The sequence below is a fragment of the Mytilus edulis genome, chromosome 8 (genome assembly GCF_963676685.1).
Source record: "Mytilus edulis chromosome 8, xbMytEdul2.2, whole genome shotgun sequence".
In the NCBI taxonomy this organism is placed as follows: Eukaryota; Metazoa; Mollusca; class Bivalvia; order Mytilida; family Mytilidae; genus Mytilus; species Mytilus edulis.
In genome coordinates, this window is record NC_092351.1 from 35,813,758 (window position 1) to 35,832,239 (window position 18,482).

Sequence of the window (18,482 nt, forward strand, 5' to 3'; positions counted from 1 at the left end):
TAATTTAGCATGACTTAATGGTGCTAGTACCGGATATATGTGCATTGTATTGTCAAAAACAGCCCATATTTATGTAGCAGAAGCATTCTACTGTCCAATGAATAACTAAAAGTTTACATTTTAACAATTTTGTAAAACTGCTATATTTTGGGGCCAAAAAGGGGTCTTACTGAACCTACTCCTTTATAAAAATTGAAAGTGACCTCATGTTAATAGATATAAACAATTCACCAAAATTCCTTGCTTTGTGAAAGCATTTTTGAGATATTATCAGAAAAACTGAAAATAAACACCAATTTTATTGAATAAAAACTCATTACCCAGAAACTTAAAATCTAAAATTTATACAAAAAAAAAAAAAAAAAGGGAGCTCACGTCAATAGATATAAAAAATTTCCCAAAGTTTGATGCAAATTGGTTAAAGAGTTTTTGAGTTAATGTCCGACATGTTGACAACAGACGGACAACAGTATACCATAATACGTTACGTTAACAAGCGTATAAATAATATAATATATTGAGTAGTAATTTAAACACATTCTAGATACATAAATTATACTAAAAACATAGTCATAGAAAATGGAATGCATTACAAAGGATTATATCCGTAATAAGAAATACTGATTTGTCAAAGACCATATTATTTTAATATTTCATTTACTGTTATCTGTTTTTGTCCATTTTAATTCCTTGTTATCTGTTATGAGCCAAATCAATTTGCTGAATTGCTGTTATTGTGACCCCCTTGCCCCCCTCATTGAAAGGTACGGTACGCTGATTAAAAAATATATGATTTCTATATACTTTTGTTTGAAATTAGGTAGATAATTTGGTACTTCATGTTTGAAAAATGTCATTTCTATTATCATAATACAGTTTACCTGACACTGATTCGAAAAATATATTGTTCAATATACTTTTAAATTAAATGAATAGTAACAATAGCAATTACTGGTTTACAGAAGGTCACTTCTGGTTGGCTTGTGCAATGGCATATGACTTGCATCCTAATATGTCTCCACTGTGAATTGTTAACATTTTATATTACAATACATCTTTATTTAACATTCCATGGAAGAAAACTCTTAAATTTTTTTACCGCAACGCTTCCAATAAATAAATCTTATTAGGACTGATCGCAACTAATAATTTAGTAAAAATTTATAACAGTTTCTTAGAGTAGTTTAAACAACCAAAAACAAAATTATAACATGACCTTGACCTTTGACCTTGAACTATTTTTCTTTTTTGTGGACCAAGGAAATAAAAAACAAAAGACCTTAGGTCTTTATCACTAATGGTTTAAGAGTTACTTTTACATTTCTTATGTGTCAAATACATTAAGGGAAATAACTCTAATATGGAATCTTCAGAACTCTTCGATCAACATTATTCTCAACAACCTGAGAATATAAAGATTCATTTGGTAAAATAATTTTTTCGTTATCTTTTACGGTTGCGAAGAAGTAGTCCGCACAAGAAAAACAGTGTTCATGAGGATAACTCTTACAAAGAAAGTTCCGGTTAAGCATGGTCAGTTTGAAAAGCGTATTAACTATTCGAAAATACCAAAATATAATCATCTTTTGAAAACACACATACAGCACAAAAAAACAAAAAAGTCGAATGAAGAAAACAAAACAAAACAAAACAAAATCAAAACGTCTTTTCACGGAATAGATATTAGACATTAAAATGTCATGCAATCCCGCCATATTTGATTTTTTTTTTTACAAATATTCGATTAATAGTTCGTATCAGTATTCGGTAACCAGACTGATACGAGAAGATTGTGAAAACGTTTCGCACGATAAAACATGCTAAATTAAATCAAACAATAAAATATCGGAAAACTCTGATTATCTGCAGAGTAAAGGGTAACCTTTCATGGGACCGATAAACGGACGAACGGAAACATTTTCTATAGAATGGAAGGGGTGTTAATCAGAAAACCCCTTCCTTTATGAGTAGCGAAATCAATATATAACAAACTGGCTAATCGTAACTTTACAAACAGAAATTTAGTCATATGTTTTCACATAAGTTCTTGTGAAGAGCATTTACTGTCATTTTGTCATCAGACATTATCTATTTGACGATCTATTTGTAACACCATTGTGATGTTTTGGCATTAAAAGTTACACGCTTTTTGTAATTCTTTCATTTTATTCTCATATTCTTCCTTCTCTGCCAGATAAGTATTATCAAGCCAATTTAGTGACTCTTCACAAGCTTGTTTCACACGAAATATATAGTGTTCAAGTTGATTTCTTGTTGTGAGACACTGCTTTCGTTTTTCATCTTCTTCTTTATATTTTGCAGCATCGGAAACCATTCGATCAATCTCCGCTTTACTGAGCCTTCCTCTGTCATTAGTTATGGTAACTTTTGTGGAATTTCCAGTGCTTTGGTCTTGAGCCGAAACATTAAAAAGACCATTTACATCAATATCAAACTCCACTTCAATCTCGGGTTCACCGCGAGGAGCTGGAGTTATACCAGTGAGATCGACATTTCCCAGAGGACTATTATCTTTGGTCATTGCCCTTTCACCTTCAAAAACATCAATACTGAATGTAGATTGATTATCTGAATACGTTGAAAATATCTTGGAAACCTTTATTGGGATATTTGAATTCCTTTCAATCACTTTGTTCATAACGCCACCTGGAGCTTCAATTCCAAAGGAAAAAGGAGTAACGTCAACTATAAGTATATTTTTTATGATGTCATTATGACTGCATGACAGGATAGCAGATTGGACAGCTGCACCACAAGCAACAGCTTCATCTGGATTAACAGACTTATTGAGTTCTTTCCCATTCATAAGTTCAGATAATAGTGTCTGTATTTTTGGTATCCTTGTAGAACCTCCAACAAGAACAACCTCTTGAATACTACGTTTATCAAGTTTAGCGTCTCGTAACGCCTTTTCAACAGGTTCAAGTGTGCCCCTGAACAAATCTCCACATAGTTCTACAAATCGTGCTCTGGTTATCTTAGAGTGAAAGTCTATATCCTCAAACAAAGAATAAATTTCCACACTTACCTCTGTACTGCTTGATAATGCTCTCTTGGCTTTCTCACAGGCTGTTCTAAGTTTTCTCATTGCAAGATTATTGCTGGAAATATCCTTTTTATACTTTCTCTTGAACTCGTTTACAAAATGATTAACCATTCTGTTGTCAAAATCATCGGCTCCAAGGTGACTATTTCCGGCTGTGGAGCGAACAATGAACCTTCAACAATTGTAACAATTGGCACGTCTAATGCTCCTCCTCCCAAATCAAATATTAAAACGTTTTTCTCGCCCGATAAATTCTTGGACTGTATGCTAAAGCAGCGGCTGTTGGCTCATTCATTATCTGCAGTACATAAAGTCCGGCAATAAAACATGCATTCTTTGTGGCTAGCCTTAGAGAATTATTAAAGTGTGCAGGTACTGTGATTACGGCATCTGTGACTGTCTGTCTGAGATAAGCTTCAGTGGTTTCTTTCATTCTTACCAATACCATTGAACTTATTTCTTCTGGGGAAAATGTCTTTGTTTCTCCTTTGTATTGAGCTTGTATATTTGGTTTGCATCCTTTTTTGATCACTTTAAATGGCCAATGTTTTATATCTACCTGTACTGTTGAATCTTTAAAGTTTCTGCCAATAAGTCTTTTGACATCGAATATTGTATTTTCAGCATTCATAGCAATTTAATGTTTTGCTGCATCCCCAACAAGTCTTTCAGTATCCGTGAAAGCCACATAACTTGGAGTTGTTCTGTTTCCCTGGTCGTTAGCAATGATATCCACTTTTCCATGCCGGAAAATTAACATCAACACAAGAGTACGTTGTTCCAAGATCAATTCCAATTGCTGGACTTTTTACTGCCATATCAAATTATGTCACTTTTGTTTACTATAAATAATCTGAAAAGAAAAATTTAAAAGTGGTAATGGCAGAAATTAAGCTATTAATTTATTGATAACAAGCAAAGTAACTGCTCTTGACAGCACACATGTCAATCATGATAAACATTAATGAAATTATCAAACATACCACGCTTATAATTTTGTAAATCAAACGCTCGCAAAACACAATGCTACAACAGCTAAACTTTGATATGAAATTTCAAAAGTAGTTAATCTCAATACTTACAAACCTTTACCTCTTTGAGGGATTATATTGATTTGAAATAAATAATCTGAAAATCAGTAAAAGAGGGACGAAAGATACCAGAGGGACAGTCAAACTCATAAATCGAAAAGAAATTGACAACGCCATGGCTAAAAATGAAAAAGACAAACAGAAAAACAATAGTATACATGACACAACATAGAAAACGAAAGAACTGTATCTAAAAAGGCTTTAAAGGGTCCCAAAATGACCAGTGTAAAACAATTCAAACAGTAAAACAAAGGTTTTATTTATATAAAAAAAAACGAGAAACGAGAAAAACTTTTGAACCATATCAACAAATGAAAACCACTGAACAACAGTTTCTTACTTCGGACACGTGCAAACAAATGCAGCGGTTTAAAAGGTTTTAATAGAGACCGACCTTCAACCTAATCGGAAACAGTAGAACACATTATAACATAGAACATAGTAAGACAAACTATAACATATCATTCAAATGACTTAACTCGACCAAGAAGAAACATAAGCAAAATCAATTAAACATATACTGAACGAAAACATTTGCTTTATGACACAATATAAATACTTTTGGGATTTTTGCTTAAAGTACATCATAACTCTTCTTCTATATCTTCATGTTTTTAGCCTATGGGAAATTTCAAGTTGCTGTCAGAACTTTGATTTTCACATTTGTTACTACATGGCGATAATTATAGCTTGATATAGTGTGTATGTTCCGGACCATATGAGTATTTGGACCATACGCGTATGGTCAGACCATATGAGTATATTCTCGTTCGGTTATTAACTGGCCGGACCATATGAGTATTTCAGACCTTATGGTTTTTTTTTTCAAATATGTATTAGAAACGTTTCAATAATACAATAAACTTTATCTAATATAACAATGACGATAACATGAAAATGTATTAATTTTGTAATTCAAAGGCTACATAAACATAAAATATCGATGCCACAATTAGTTTCCATCGGTAATTATATTATTGCATGTATGCTTATGGGGGACATTTACTTCCACGCAGTACCATATCTTTTCTGCATTTGCACGTCTTGGTTGTGCACGATCTTTTAATTTGCAGTTACATTTTTCGTTTTCGATTAAAAAGCTAGCCTTCTAAGCAGCTGCGCGCAGCGATACTGGGATACTTGGGACATTCCGTAACAGTTCATTAAGATATTTTAGAAAATATCTTGTCAAGTCGACATATTGTCATTCGCTAAAAATAACAAATCGGTATAAAGTGCGTTTACTATAGTTGTGACTAGTGAGTAAAATAGAATGCATGAAATTGTTTATTTTTATTTAATTAATCTTTTTATTATTTTGATATAATAAGATGACCTTTGATATCATCTTTTCAATGACGTGACAACTAGAAATGAGTATATACCCATACTGCCATGACTATTCGCGTATGGTCCAAATACTCATATGGTCCGGAACATGTATAAACGGCCCTTGTTTATTCTGGAAGACCATGATTTAACTCTCGGTGTCTCTTTTATTATTTTTCTGCGACGCTTCATTGCTGTTTCGTAACCCTACAATCCATTACTCCCTTTATTCACAAGAAATAGCTAAAATATCAAATGAAATGAAATTGAGTTGAAATGGGGACTATTATGTCAAATAGACAACAACCTGACCATATAGCAGAAAACAGCATTAGTCCACCAATGGCTCTTATATCTTCATGAGTTTTTTATTACTATTATAACTGCGGACATACAGTAACAGAGCATATACGACTATTCCGGTCAAACGTTTTTGTCATCAAAAATTAAATTAGAAACATACATCTAACCTTTACACCAACCCAACCCCAATAAGTGTTTTTGTTTTATTGTGAGATTAACCTTTAAACAATAAACAAGTCTGACACCGTTTTCGTTAACCTCAGAGAGACCTTCAGATTGAAAATTAATGGAAAGGTACTTTTAAATCCGACGATTGTTATATGACTGCTATAGCTCTAGTGGGGTACTATGAAACTTAGATAATATATCAGGCTTGTTTGCGTGAATAGAAGATCAATGCTAACATAGTTGAAGAAAAGAAGATTTTTTTTAAATGAACAAGTGACAATGACATAGATATGAGATATCAGGTGAGAAATATTACCCCACTAAGGGAATAACTATTTGACGTAAAGTGGGGAGGGGTTTATGTTTTTCTTGAAAAATTATTCTGATCCCCAAGTTGATAAAAAAGATATTTTGTAACCAGATTTTTCCATAAATTAAAGTGTAAAATTTGGAATAAAATATTTTTGATGGTTAGCCTCGAAAAACAAAATAAAGCTATTCTATGAAATTATTAAGAAAAATCGGACATAAAAAAAAAAAGAAAACATCAGTTAGAGAGCCACAACATTGAAAACCTACAAAACTGAATTCGAACATTTAAAACAAACCTGTTTAAGTATGATCATCAAATCGGGTAAAGGCGTGCCCCTTTGAAACCTTTCCTGCCATCCTGCAAAATGCAAAGCTATCTGGGCATTCACGATTGGACACGTCTCATAATTCTGTGAAGATCATAAAACCTGATTTAAGCCATGTTTCCTAAAATGTTGTTGAGTTATCCTTCTTTGTTAACAACATTGGCAAATAAAAATATGAAAAAAGTTCTTATTTGGTATTATATTGAACAAAAGTAATAAAATCGTATTTGACAATTCATTGTCAGATGTAAAAGGCTACTCACTATGAAACATTTTGAAAGGAAAATCCTGAATGTAATCAACATTACGGCCTGATGTTTTCACAGATTATTTTGAGGTCAAATCCTTCAAATGGAACTCGTTGGGGGACCACCCGTTGTAGCACAATAAGCACTATTTCCTGTCCTATTCACAAAACTTTAAGATGAGATGTTGATATGACATAAAAATATAATGTCAGATATGTTGATATCTATATATACTTACGTATGTTTACTAACAAGCTGATTACATAACCTTCAAATATACAGATGAGATGAGTAGGAAGCTGTAATGTGTATTGTGATTAGTCGCCATACGAGAGAATATCACCTCACGAAACAAAAGCTGGCTTTTATCAGCTATAGTTAAAAAAGGGAATAAGGCGGCTCTGCAATGCTAGGAGTAATTGCCATAGAAGTGAAAAATAAATTTGCAGGTTTCAGCCCAGTAAGGTAGAAAGTAAAGATCTTAGATATGACATCTAAAACGCTTAAAATGCATTTATTATATCATATCTATCTCTATATTTGCATAATGTGACAAGGTAACACTACTATTGAATGCATATTTTTATATAGCTGATGTGGTCGAGTGGTCTAGATCTTTGGACATGAGGCTAAACGATTGGTGCTGTAGTGTATCAAAGATGTTAGTTCAAATCCCGCTGAGGGATAAAAATTTGTCAGCATAACAATCTGATTCTAACACTGATGGACTATATATATATACCAAGTCAGGAAAACAGAATTGTTATCTTATAGTTTATTTCTGTGTGTGTTTCATTGTCGTTTGGTTTTTTGTTGCACTTTATTGTTTCTGTTGTTTCGTTGTTTCCCTCTTATATTTGATGTGTTTCCCTCAGTTTTAGTTTGTAACCCGAACTTGTATTTTCACAATCGATTTACGACTTTTGAACAGCGGTATACTACTGCTGCCTTTTTACTAGTATATATAATTACTCTAAATCTCAGCAAGACAAAAGAGGCAATGGATACCAAAGGATGATAAAATGTGACATAAAGAGATTGTCAAAATTGGCCAAAACATAAACCCGAAAATTTGCAAAATAACAAACAGCAGTATATAAAACACAAAATAAAAACAAAATTATAACAAGACAATCGCTTGAGAATGCCTCAGATTTATACACCACAAGGTCATGCAGAAGGATGACACTAGTTCCTAGATATATCAACCACTTTCAATTGTACACGTTAGTCGTTACATTGTGTTTTCCTATATGAACACTCAAAAAACATCTTTACATGAAATTAAAAATTGAATATGCAATGTGTCCTTTATTTCATTTATCTAACCAAAACAAAAATGTGTGTTTCCAAACTTAAATAGTTTGTCTTTTGTATAATAACCAGTGTTGTAAGATTCCATAAATTATGCCGTAATTTTTACACTGAAAGCGAATTACCATCCAACGACCAGGGTTTAATGGGGGCATGCCAACAGAGACATAACGAACTTTGAAAGGCATGTTCATCGAGTAATGACTGTGTTCTGCTTCTTTCAGGTGTCTCGTCTGCTGGTGGACGTTTCGACCCCGAGTATATCGCCAGCCAATCTGATCGTCACTGATGAGTCTTATGTAAACGAAACGCGCGTCTGGCGTTTTAAAATATAAGCCTGGTACCTTTGATAACTATAGTGAGTATGTATTCTTTAAATAACGTAAACAATTTCAATTTCATAACATTTTATTATTTTTCAAAGCAAATATTGAGTTATAAACTTAACATTCGAATATAAAAACATAAACTTAACATTCGAATATAAAAACATAACTGATAACAACAAATTGAAACAACTGTAAACAACAAAAATAGGTAAGTGTAAGTTTTCAAAACTATGTTATTAATCAACTTCTTCTACAGTAGGTCCATTAGAAGAGCTGTATCCTCCTGTACTATTTGATTGTCCATTTTGAGCACCACCATGAAGTTTTGACATGACGGGGGTACATATTTTCTGTAGTTCTTTCATTTTGTCATCGTATTCGTCTTTCTCTGCCAGAGAATTATTGTCTAACCATTTAAGTGACTCTTCGCAGGCTTTGCCTAAATCATCTTTGTCCTGTGTTGACAGCTTGTCTCCAGAATCTCCGATAGCTTGCTTAACACTGAATATGTAGTTTTCTAATTGATTTCTTGAAGTGATACGCTGGGTTTGATTTTCATCTTCTTCTTTATATTTCTCAGCATCAGAAACCATTCGATCAATGTCCTCTTTACTGAGTCTGCCTCTGTCATTGGTGATTGTAATTTTCTTGGAATTTCCACTGCTTTGGTCTTTAGCCAAAACATTTAAAAGTCCGTTTGCATCAATATCGAATTCCACTTCAATCTTCGGCACACCTCGAGGAGCTGGAGGTATACCAGTGAGATCAAACTTTCCTAAATGATTATTGTCTTTGGTCATAGCCCTTTCACCTTCAAAAACCTGAATGCTAACTGCTGGTTGGTTGTCGGAATATGTTGTAAATATCTGTGAAGCCTTTGTAGGGATTTTTGTATTCCTGTCAATTAGTTTGGCCATTACACCACCTGCAGTTTCAATACCAAGGGACAATGGAGCTACGTCAACTAAAAGTACATCTTTGATAGTGTCGCTACGATCGCCTGACAGGATAGCAGCTTGGACGGCTGCACCGTAAGCAACAGCTTCATCTGGATTGACAGATTTATTAAGTTCTTTACCATTCATAAATTCTGACAGCATTTTCTGTATTTTTGGTATCCTCGTTGAACCTCCGACAAGTACAATCTCTTGAATACTACTTTTATCAAGTTTAGCGTCTCTTAAAGCTTTTTCAACTGGTTCCAGTGTTGTTCTGAACAAATCTGAGCACAGTTCTTCAAACCGTGCTCTTGTTATTTTTGTGTAAAAGTCTGTTCCCTCAAACAATGAGTCTATCTCAACGTTTGCCTCTGTACTGCTTGATAATGTTCTCTTTGCTTTCTCACAGGCAGTTCTCAATCTTCTGAGTGCACGATTGTTACCAGAAATATCTTTACCACATTTTCTCTTGAATTCATTTACAAAATGATTGACCATTCTGTTGTCAAAGTCTTCGCCACCAAGGTGAGTATCTCCGGCTGTTGAGCGAACTTCAAATAAAGAACCCTCGTCTATCGTAAGTATAGAAACGTCGAATGTTCCTCCTCCCAAATCAAATATTAAAACGTTTTTCTCGCCTGCTAAATTCTTGTCCAGACCATAAGCTAGAGCAGCAGCTGTTGGCTCATTTATTATTCGTAGTATGTTTAGTCCTGCAATGAAACCAGCATCCTTTGTGGCTAGTCTTTGAGAATCATTAAAGTATGCAGGTACTGTGATGACGGCATCCGTAACTTTCTGTCCGAGATAAGCCTCGGCAGTTTCTTTCATTTTAACCAATACCATTGAACTAATTTCTTCTGGTGTAAATGTTTTTGTTTCTCCTTTGTGTTCAGCTTGTAGTTTTGGCTTGCCTCCGCTGTTGATGACTTTGAATGGCCAATGTTTTATGTCTGACTGAACTGTCGAATCACTAAAATTTCTGCCGATCAGTCTCTTGGCATCGAATATTGTATTTGTAGCGTTCAATGCGACTTGATTTTTAGCTGCATCACCAACCAGTCTTTCAGTATCCGTGAAAGCAACATAACTTGGAGTTGTTCTGTTACCCTGGTCGTTGGCTATGATGTCTACTTTTCCATGCTGGAAAACACCAACACAAGAGTATGTTGTTCCTAAATCAATTCCGATTGCTGGACCTTTTCCTGCCATATCTCAGTAGTTATTTATAATCTGGAAAGATAATATATATATATAGTTATTTCTGTTATATATCTGTATAATTGAAGTAAACCCAACTTTTAATTTGCTTGGAAAGTGAAACTGCGAAATATTACGAAAAGTAGTTTGAATAACCTGATCTGACCTGTGAATGATCAATAATGTGTATCTTATTAGGAAAAAAAATAGGCTCAAATGTAACTAAAATATTCTTTATGAACCATGTTTTATTTTTTTTCAGTGACTATTAATTCACACAGATTTTTTATATTTACAGCCTCAACTGGGCAGAAACACAAAATTTTAAAAACAAAAAAAGGAATACAATACTGTTACTTATTTCAACTCTTCTAGGATTCAATATTGATACATCGAAAATTATTTTGAGCATATATTAAATTAACTATAGACTATTGTTGTTATTCAGTAAGAAATTAATTACATACCAGTATATTATATATCAATTGTTGATTTTTCTTTCGTAATCTCCTGTTTGTAAATCTTTGCACTCTCAATCGTTGTCTTTTTTCTTATGATTCCTCTCTTTACAACATCGCCTTTATATATACTTTAAAAATGAAGGTTCGTGATCATTCAAGAAAAGCTAAAGATAGAAAATTATTTTTAGTTCGAAGTCCTCTGTTATTATCCTTCTAGAAGAATGATGACATCTAATAATATCGAAGGAATATTGGATATAATGTCTATTTTTAGGACAGTAAATATAAATACAATTCATCTAGCGTTGATCTCAAACTATTCTCGAATGTTGTCGAAAGTTCAATTTTAAAGTTTTTGACGCAACACCAAGTCTCAGCACCAAGTTCTTTACAAAACAGGATATTAATAGATTAAAGGTTTTATTTTTAAAGAGGATTTGATTAATTTTGTCTGTTTCCGATTTATAAATAAATTTCAACTAATATTATATACAACATGTAGTGATAAAAATACCTGATATACCAGTATATGTTATTTACCTTTTAGTTGCCAGACATAAGCGTAAATAAATATCAAAATCTACCACATATTACGAATGTAGTTACAATCTAACATAAGTTTATGAACAAATATAAAATTAAAATATCTTTATTCCTAATCAAAGAGCAACACGAATCACAAAGTTCACATATAACATCTAACGTTCACTTATGGTGAAAAATGGTAAGGAAGTTATAAATGCAAACAAAAGTCCAAGTTATTTGCTGATACCTTGAATGCATGCTTTTGATACAGGTAAAGCAAAAACATAAATAACTTTTTAACAAGTGTTATTCCTTTGTGTCAGCTGCATCTATGATATCACGTACACTGCTATTTTACTTGCTGTTGACACGAGGGGACGGACCGACATACACATGCTGAATATTTGGGCTAGCAGCAACTTTATATAATATATATGGGTCATTATAAAAAAAAGCGCAAATTTCGACGAGGTAATATTTCTAACTTCCTTACCATTTTTCACCATAAGTGAACGTTAGATGTTATATGTAAACTTTTATTCAAAAACCAGTTGTTGGCATGACACGGGCAGTGGCGGATGCAGGAATTTTCGAAAGGGGGGGGGGGGGTGCTAGCCCAGGGCAAAGGGGGGGTGCAGGGGGGGGTGCAAACATATGTACCGATTCAAATGCATTGATCGGCCAAAATAAAGGGGGGGTGCGGACCCCCGGAACCCCCCCTCTGGATCCGCCACTGACGGGTTATGTTCTTCTCATATATGTTATGATGGTATGATACTAAACCCCTAACGGGAAGGATTGTGCCTGATGTTCATATAATGAAATCATAATCTTTCAGTCAGTTTAATTGAAGATCATTGAAGTCTGGAGCTGGCATGTCAGTTAACTGCTAGTAGACTGTTGTTATTTATGTATTATTGTCATTTTGTTTATTTTCTTTGGTTACATGTTCTGACATCAGACTCGGACATCTCTTGGACTGACTTTTAATGTACGTATTGTTATACGTTTACTTTTCTACATTAGCTAGAGGTATAGGGGGAGGGTTGAGATCTCACAAATATGTTTAACCCCGCCGCATTTTTGCGCCTGTCCCAAATCAGGAGCCTCTGGCCTTTGTTAGTCTTGTATTATTTTAATTTTAGTTTCTTGTGTACAATTTGGAAATTAGTATGGCGTTCATTATCACTGAACTAGTATATATTTGTTTAGGGGCCAGCTGAAGGACGCCTCCGGCCGGGTGCGGGAATTTCTCGCTACATTGAAGACCTGTTGGTGACCTTCTGCTCAGTCAGTTGTTTTTTTCTATGGTCGGGTTGTTGTCTCTTTGGCACAATCCCCATTTCCATTCTCAATTTTATTTGTGATTCGTGTTGCTCTTTGATTAGGAATAAAGATATTTTAATTTTATATTATTTTGTTCATAAACTTATGTTAGATTGTAACTACATTCGTAATATGTGGTAGATTTTGATATTTATTTACGCTTATCTCTGGCAACTAAAAGGTAAATAACATATACTGGTATATCAGGTATTTTTATCACTACATGTTGTATATAATATTTAGTTGAAATTTATTTATAAATCGGAAACAGACAAAATTAATCAAATCCTCTTTAACAAAAAACTTTAATCTATTAATATCCTGTTTTGTAAAGAACTTGGTGTTGCGTCAAACTTGGTTTTGCGTCAAAAACTTTAAAATTGAACTTTCGACAACATTCGAGAATAGTTTGAGATCAACGCTAGATGAATTGTATTTATATTTACTGTCCTAAAAATAGACATTATATTCCCAATATTCCTTCGATATTATTAGATGTCATCATTCTTCTAGAAGGATAATAACAGAGGACTTCGAACTAAAAATAATTTTCTATCTTTAGCTTTTCTTGAATGATCACGAACCTTCGTTTTTAAAGTATATATAAAGGCGATGTTGTAAAGAGAGGAATCATAAGAAAAAAGACAACGATTGAAAGTGCAAAGATTTACAAACAGGAGATTACGAAAGAAAAATCAACAATTGATATATAATATATACTGGTATGTAATTAATTTCTTACTGAATAACAACGAATAGTCTATAGTTAATTTAATATATGCTCAAAATTATTTTCGATGTATCAATATTGAATCCTAGAAGTGTTGAAATAAGTAACAGTATTGCATCCTTTTTTTGTTTTTAAAATTTTGTGTTTCTGCCCAGTTAAGGCTGTAAATATAAAAAATCTGTGTGAATTAAGTCACTGAAAAACAATAAAACATAGTTCATAAAGAATATTTTAGTTACATTTGAGCCTATTTTCTTTCCTAATAAGATACACATTATTGATCATTCACAGGTCAGATCAGGTGATTCAAACTACTTTTCGTAATATTTCGCAGTTTCACTTTCCAAGCAAATTTAAAGTTGGGTTTACTTCAATTATACAGATATATAACAGAAATAACTATATATATATATTATCTTTCCAGATTATAAATTACTACTGAGATATGGCAGGAAAAGGTCCAGCAATCGGAATTGATTTAGGAACAACATACTCTTGTGTTGGTGTTTTCCAGCATGGAAAAGTAGACATCATAGCCAACGACCAGGGTAACAGAACAACTCCAAGTTATGTTGCTTTCACGGATACTGAAAGACTGGTTGGTGATGCAGCTAAAAATCAAGTCGCATTGAACGCTACAAATACAATATTCGATGCCAAGAGACTGATCGGCAGAAATTTTAGTGATTCAACAGTTCAGTCAGACATAAAACATTGGCCATTCAAAGTCATCAACAGCGGAGGCAAGCCAAAACTACAAGCTGAACACAAAGGAGAAACAAAAACATTTACACCAGAAGAAATAAGTTCAATGGTATTGGTTAAAATGAAAGAAACTGCCGAGGCTTATCTCGGACAGAAAGTTACGGATGCCGTCATCACAGTACCTGCATACTTTAATGATTCTCAAAGACTAGCCACAAAGGATGCTGGTTTCATTGCAGGACTTAACGTACTACGAATAATAAATGAGCCAACAGCTGCTGCTCTAGCTTATGGTCTGGACAAGAATTTATCAGGCGAGAAAAACGTATTAATATTTGATTTGGGAGGAGGAACATTCGACGTTTCTATACTTACGATAGACGAGGGTTCTTTATTTGAAGTTCGCTCAACAGCCGGAGATACTCACCTTGGTGGCGAAGACTTTGACAACAGAATGGTCAATCATTTTGTAAATGAATTCAAGAGAAAATGTGGTAAAGACATTTCTGGTAACAATCGTGCACTCAGAAGATTGAGAACTGCTTGTGAGAAAGCAAAGAGAACATTATCAAGCAGTACAGAGGCAAACGTTGAGATAGACTCATTGTTTGAGGGAACAGACTTTTACACAAAAATAACAAGAGCACGGTTTGAAGAACTGTGCTCAGATTTGTTCAGAACAACACTGGAACCAGTTGAAAAAGCTTTAAGAGACGCTAAACTTGATAAAAGTAGTATTCAAGAGATTGTACTTGTCGGAGGTTCAACAAGGATACCAAAAATACAGAAAATGCTGTCAGAATTTATGAATGGTAAAGAACTTAATAAATCTGTCAATCCAGATGAAGCTGTTGCTTACGGTGCAGCCGTCCAAGCTGCTATCCTGTCAGGCGATCGTAGCGACACTATCAAAGATGTACTTTTAGTTGACGTAGCTCCATTGTCCCTGGGTATTGAAACTGCAGGTGGTGTAATGGCCAAATTAATTGACAGGAATACAAAAATCCCTACAAAGGCTTCACAGATATTTACAACATATTCCGACAACCAACCAGCAGTTAGCATTCAGGTTTTTGAAGGTGAAAGGGCTATGACCAAAGACAATAATCATTTAGGAAAGTTTGATCTCACTGGTATACCTCCAGCTCCTCGAGGTGTGCCGAAGATTGAAGTGGAATTCGATATTGATGCAAACGGACTTTTAAATGTTTCGGCTAAAGACCAAAGCAGTGGAAATTCTAAGAAAATTACAATCACCAATGACAGAGGACGACTCAGTAAAGAGGACATTGATCGAATGGTTTCTGATGCTGAGAAATATAAAGAAGAAGATGAAAAACAAACCCAGCGTATCACTTCAAGAAATCAATTAGAAAACTACATATTCAGTGTTAAGCAAGCTATCGGAGATTCTGGAGACAAGCTGTCAACACAGGACAAAGATGATTTAGGCAAAGCCTGCGAAGAGTCACTTAAATGGTTGGACAATAATTCTCTGGCAGAGAAAGAAGAATACGATGACAAAATGAAAGAACTAGAGAAAGTATGTACGCCCGTCATGTCAAAACTTCATGGTGGTGCTCAAAATGGACAATCAAATAGCACAGGAGGACAAAGCACATCTAATGGACCTACTGTAGAAGAAGTTGATTAAAAGCATAGCCCTTTGTAAACTGACAATTACCTTTACTTTGTATTATAATTACAGTAGTTAACATTTATTGTTTTAACTACTGTATTTACAATTTGATATTATCGATTAATATTTATTGTTGTTATCAGTTAACATTTATTGTAAAATGTTATGTTTAAATCTCAATATTTTGTTCAGAAATAAAACTTGTGAAGAAATTAATAATGTTACTTTATTTAAAGAATATACTAGTAGTTGGCAACATGAACGTTTAATATAGCAAAGCTGTGCTTTTGCATGATATGAAAAGACAAAAATATGATGTGAAATGTTTGCCAGTGAGAAAACTCTCGACAATAGACTTAAATGACACGGAAAGCACCGTATGGTCTTCAAGAATAAGCAAAGACCATACCTCATAGTCAGTTATAAAAGGACACGAAATTACAAAAGTAAAACAATTCAAACGAGAAATTAAAGGCCTAATACAAATAAGCAACACACAACAACCACTGAATTACAGGATGACTTGGGATAGGCACATACAAGCTTTTATTGTGCTGAAATTTTTGCACTGATACGAATGTTCATCCTAAGACTAAGTGCAGACTGACAAATAAAGCTCAATTATTTTAATGTAAATTCATTTATATATTGTTGTCAGTGTACGCGGATGTTTAATGGGTAAAACTTGGATTGTTATCCGAAAGATAAACAATTTCAGTGGGAAAGAAAGAAGTTATCTTAAATGGTAAGAACAGAGAAAATATGAAAACGTTAATGAATGATTAACATGACAAAATTACCATAAGGTGTTTGAAATATCTCACTGCAAAATAATTTAAAATAATAGAAATATTGAGAAACATTGGAACCAAAAAAAAAAAGACTCCCAGAACAACAACATTGAACAATCTCAGATTATCACTGTAAGTATGCACATGCAATGAAAACGAACATCTTCCAGTAACTATTTGCTAGCCTCGAATATATATAAACGGTACTCGCACCACACGATTGTGTGAAAAGTAAAATCACAAAAATACTGAACTCCGATGAAAATTCAAAAAGGAAAGTCTCTTATCAAATGAGGGGGGACAAGGGGGTCCCAATAACAGCAAAACAGCAAATTGATTTGGCTTATAACAGATAACAAGGAATTAAAATGGACAAAAACAGATAACAGTAAATGAAATATTAAAATAAGTCGGGTCATTGACAAATCCAGTATTTCTTATTACGGGTATAATCCTTTGTAATGAATTCCATTTTCTATGAACATATTCTTAAAATTATGTATCTAGAATGTGTTCACTACTCAGTATATTTTTATATGATGTTCGTTTACGGGACGTATTATGGAATACTGTTGTCCGTCTGTCGTCAACATGTCAAACATTAACTCCAACACTCTTTAACCAATTTGCATAAAACTTTGGAAAAATGTTTATATCTATTGATGTGAGCTCCCCTTCGTTTTTTGATAAATTTCAGAGTTAAAGTTTTTGAGTAATGGGGTTTTATTTAATAAAAATGGTTTTTTTCTTCAGTTTTCTGATAATATCTCAAAAATCCTTTCACAAAGCACGGAATTTTGGTGAATTATTTATATCTATTGACATGAGCTCCCTTCCAATTTTTATAAATTTTAGATTTTACGTTATAGCTATTACTGAAACAGCGAATTGACATATAGTACTTGTGTTTGTTGCTACTGAAAAATGACCTAAAAGAGTTTGAAAATATATATTCGCATCTGACTTTTTTTAAATGCCCATTTAATGAGGTGTGTGAATTTTTCTTAATAAGACTATGAGGCAAAGTGGTATATAGGGTAGAAAAATCAAAAGCACCAATTATAAACATGCAATTTATCAAGTACCTCGAACCAATTTTTGACACTCCAAAAGTAATTTACTCCACTATTTTCATAGGCTCAATTTGAACAATTTTTTATCAGGCTTTTGATTGCACCAAGTGTACTAATAGTAAGTAGAATACATAGTTTAGTACGGGAATAATGGCTTGAAGACAAAATAAATCTTTGTTTGTAATGAGCTATGTGCAGCTTCGGAACCCAGTACATGGTTGGAACTTTCATTGTACAATGTGTTTGGTTCTGCTTGAAAAGAATCACAGAGCTGAGTCAATGTATCATATTAAATAAAAGGTTAACTGTTTGTAAGGACCTATAGTCCTTAATTGAGATTCTTGTCAGATATTCTTGGCCATATGTTTAATAAGCTGGTACGGGAAACAAGGAACATTATCCTCATACAAAAAAATAAAATAATTCTAAATACATGTTCCAAAAAATGGAATTTATTACAAAGGATAATCTTAAGATATACTAGTACTAGAATTGTCCTGGACCTCACTTCTGTGATGGGTATATGTTAATGGAATCCTTCTCCGAATACGGGACAACTTATCAGTAGTGGTATACCCCAATGTCCAATGATCTCCAATTTCTACCG

At 33.6% G+C, this 18,482-nt stretch overlaps 2 protein-coding genes and 1 pseudogene across 2 annotated transcripts; 1 reads left to right on the forward strand and 2 right to left on the reverse strand.

Annotated features, from left to right (window-relative positions):
* Window positions 1-2,023: 2,023 nt before the first annotated feature.
* Window positions 2,024-3,885, reverse strand: LOC139486765 (heat shock protein 70 B2-like; annotated as a pseudogene).
* Window positions 3,886-8,548: 4,663 nt separating this feature from the next.
* LOC139486762 (heat shock protein 70 B2-like) lies at window positions 8,549-11,249 on the reverse strand. Its single transcript, XM_071271701.1, has 2 exons — window positions 11,093-11,249; window positions 8,549-10,658 (listed from the first exon to the last, which is right to left on the reverse strand). Exon 2 carries the CDS (start codon window positions 10,635-10,637, stop codon window positions 8,724-8,726), a length of 1,914 nt encoding a protein of 637 aa, XP_071127802.1. The 5' UTR covers window positions 10,638-10,658; window positions 11,093-11,249; the 3' UTR covers window positions 8,549-8,723.
* Window positions 11,250-13,440: 2,191 nt separating this feature from the next.
* LOC139486761 (heat shock protein 68-like) lies at window positions 13,441-16,223 on the forward strand. Its single transcript, XM_071271700.1, has 2 exons — window positions 13,441-13,659; window positions 14,092-16,223. Exon 2 carries the CDS (start codon window positions 14,113-14,115, stop codon window positions 16,024-16,026), a length of 1,914 nt encoding a protein of 637 aa, XP_071127801.1. The 5' UTR covers window positions 13,441-13,659; window positions 14,092-14,112; the 3' UTR covers window positions 16,027-16,223.
* The last annotated feature ends 2,259 nt before the right edge of the window (window positions 16,224-18,482 follow it).

Bases quoted from the DNA above. Each gene is read 5' to 3' on its own strand.
- LOC139486762 (XM_071271701.1), bottom strand. From the start codon at position 10,637: ATGGCAGGAAAAGGTCCAGCAATCGGAATTGATTTAGGAACAACATAC.
- LOC139486761 (XM_071271700.1), top strand. From the start codon at position 14,113: ATGGCAGGAAAAGGTCCAGCAATCGGAATTGATTTAGGAACAACATAC.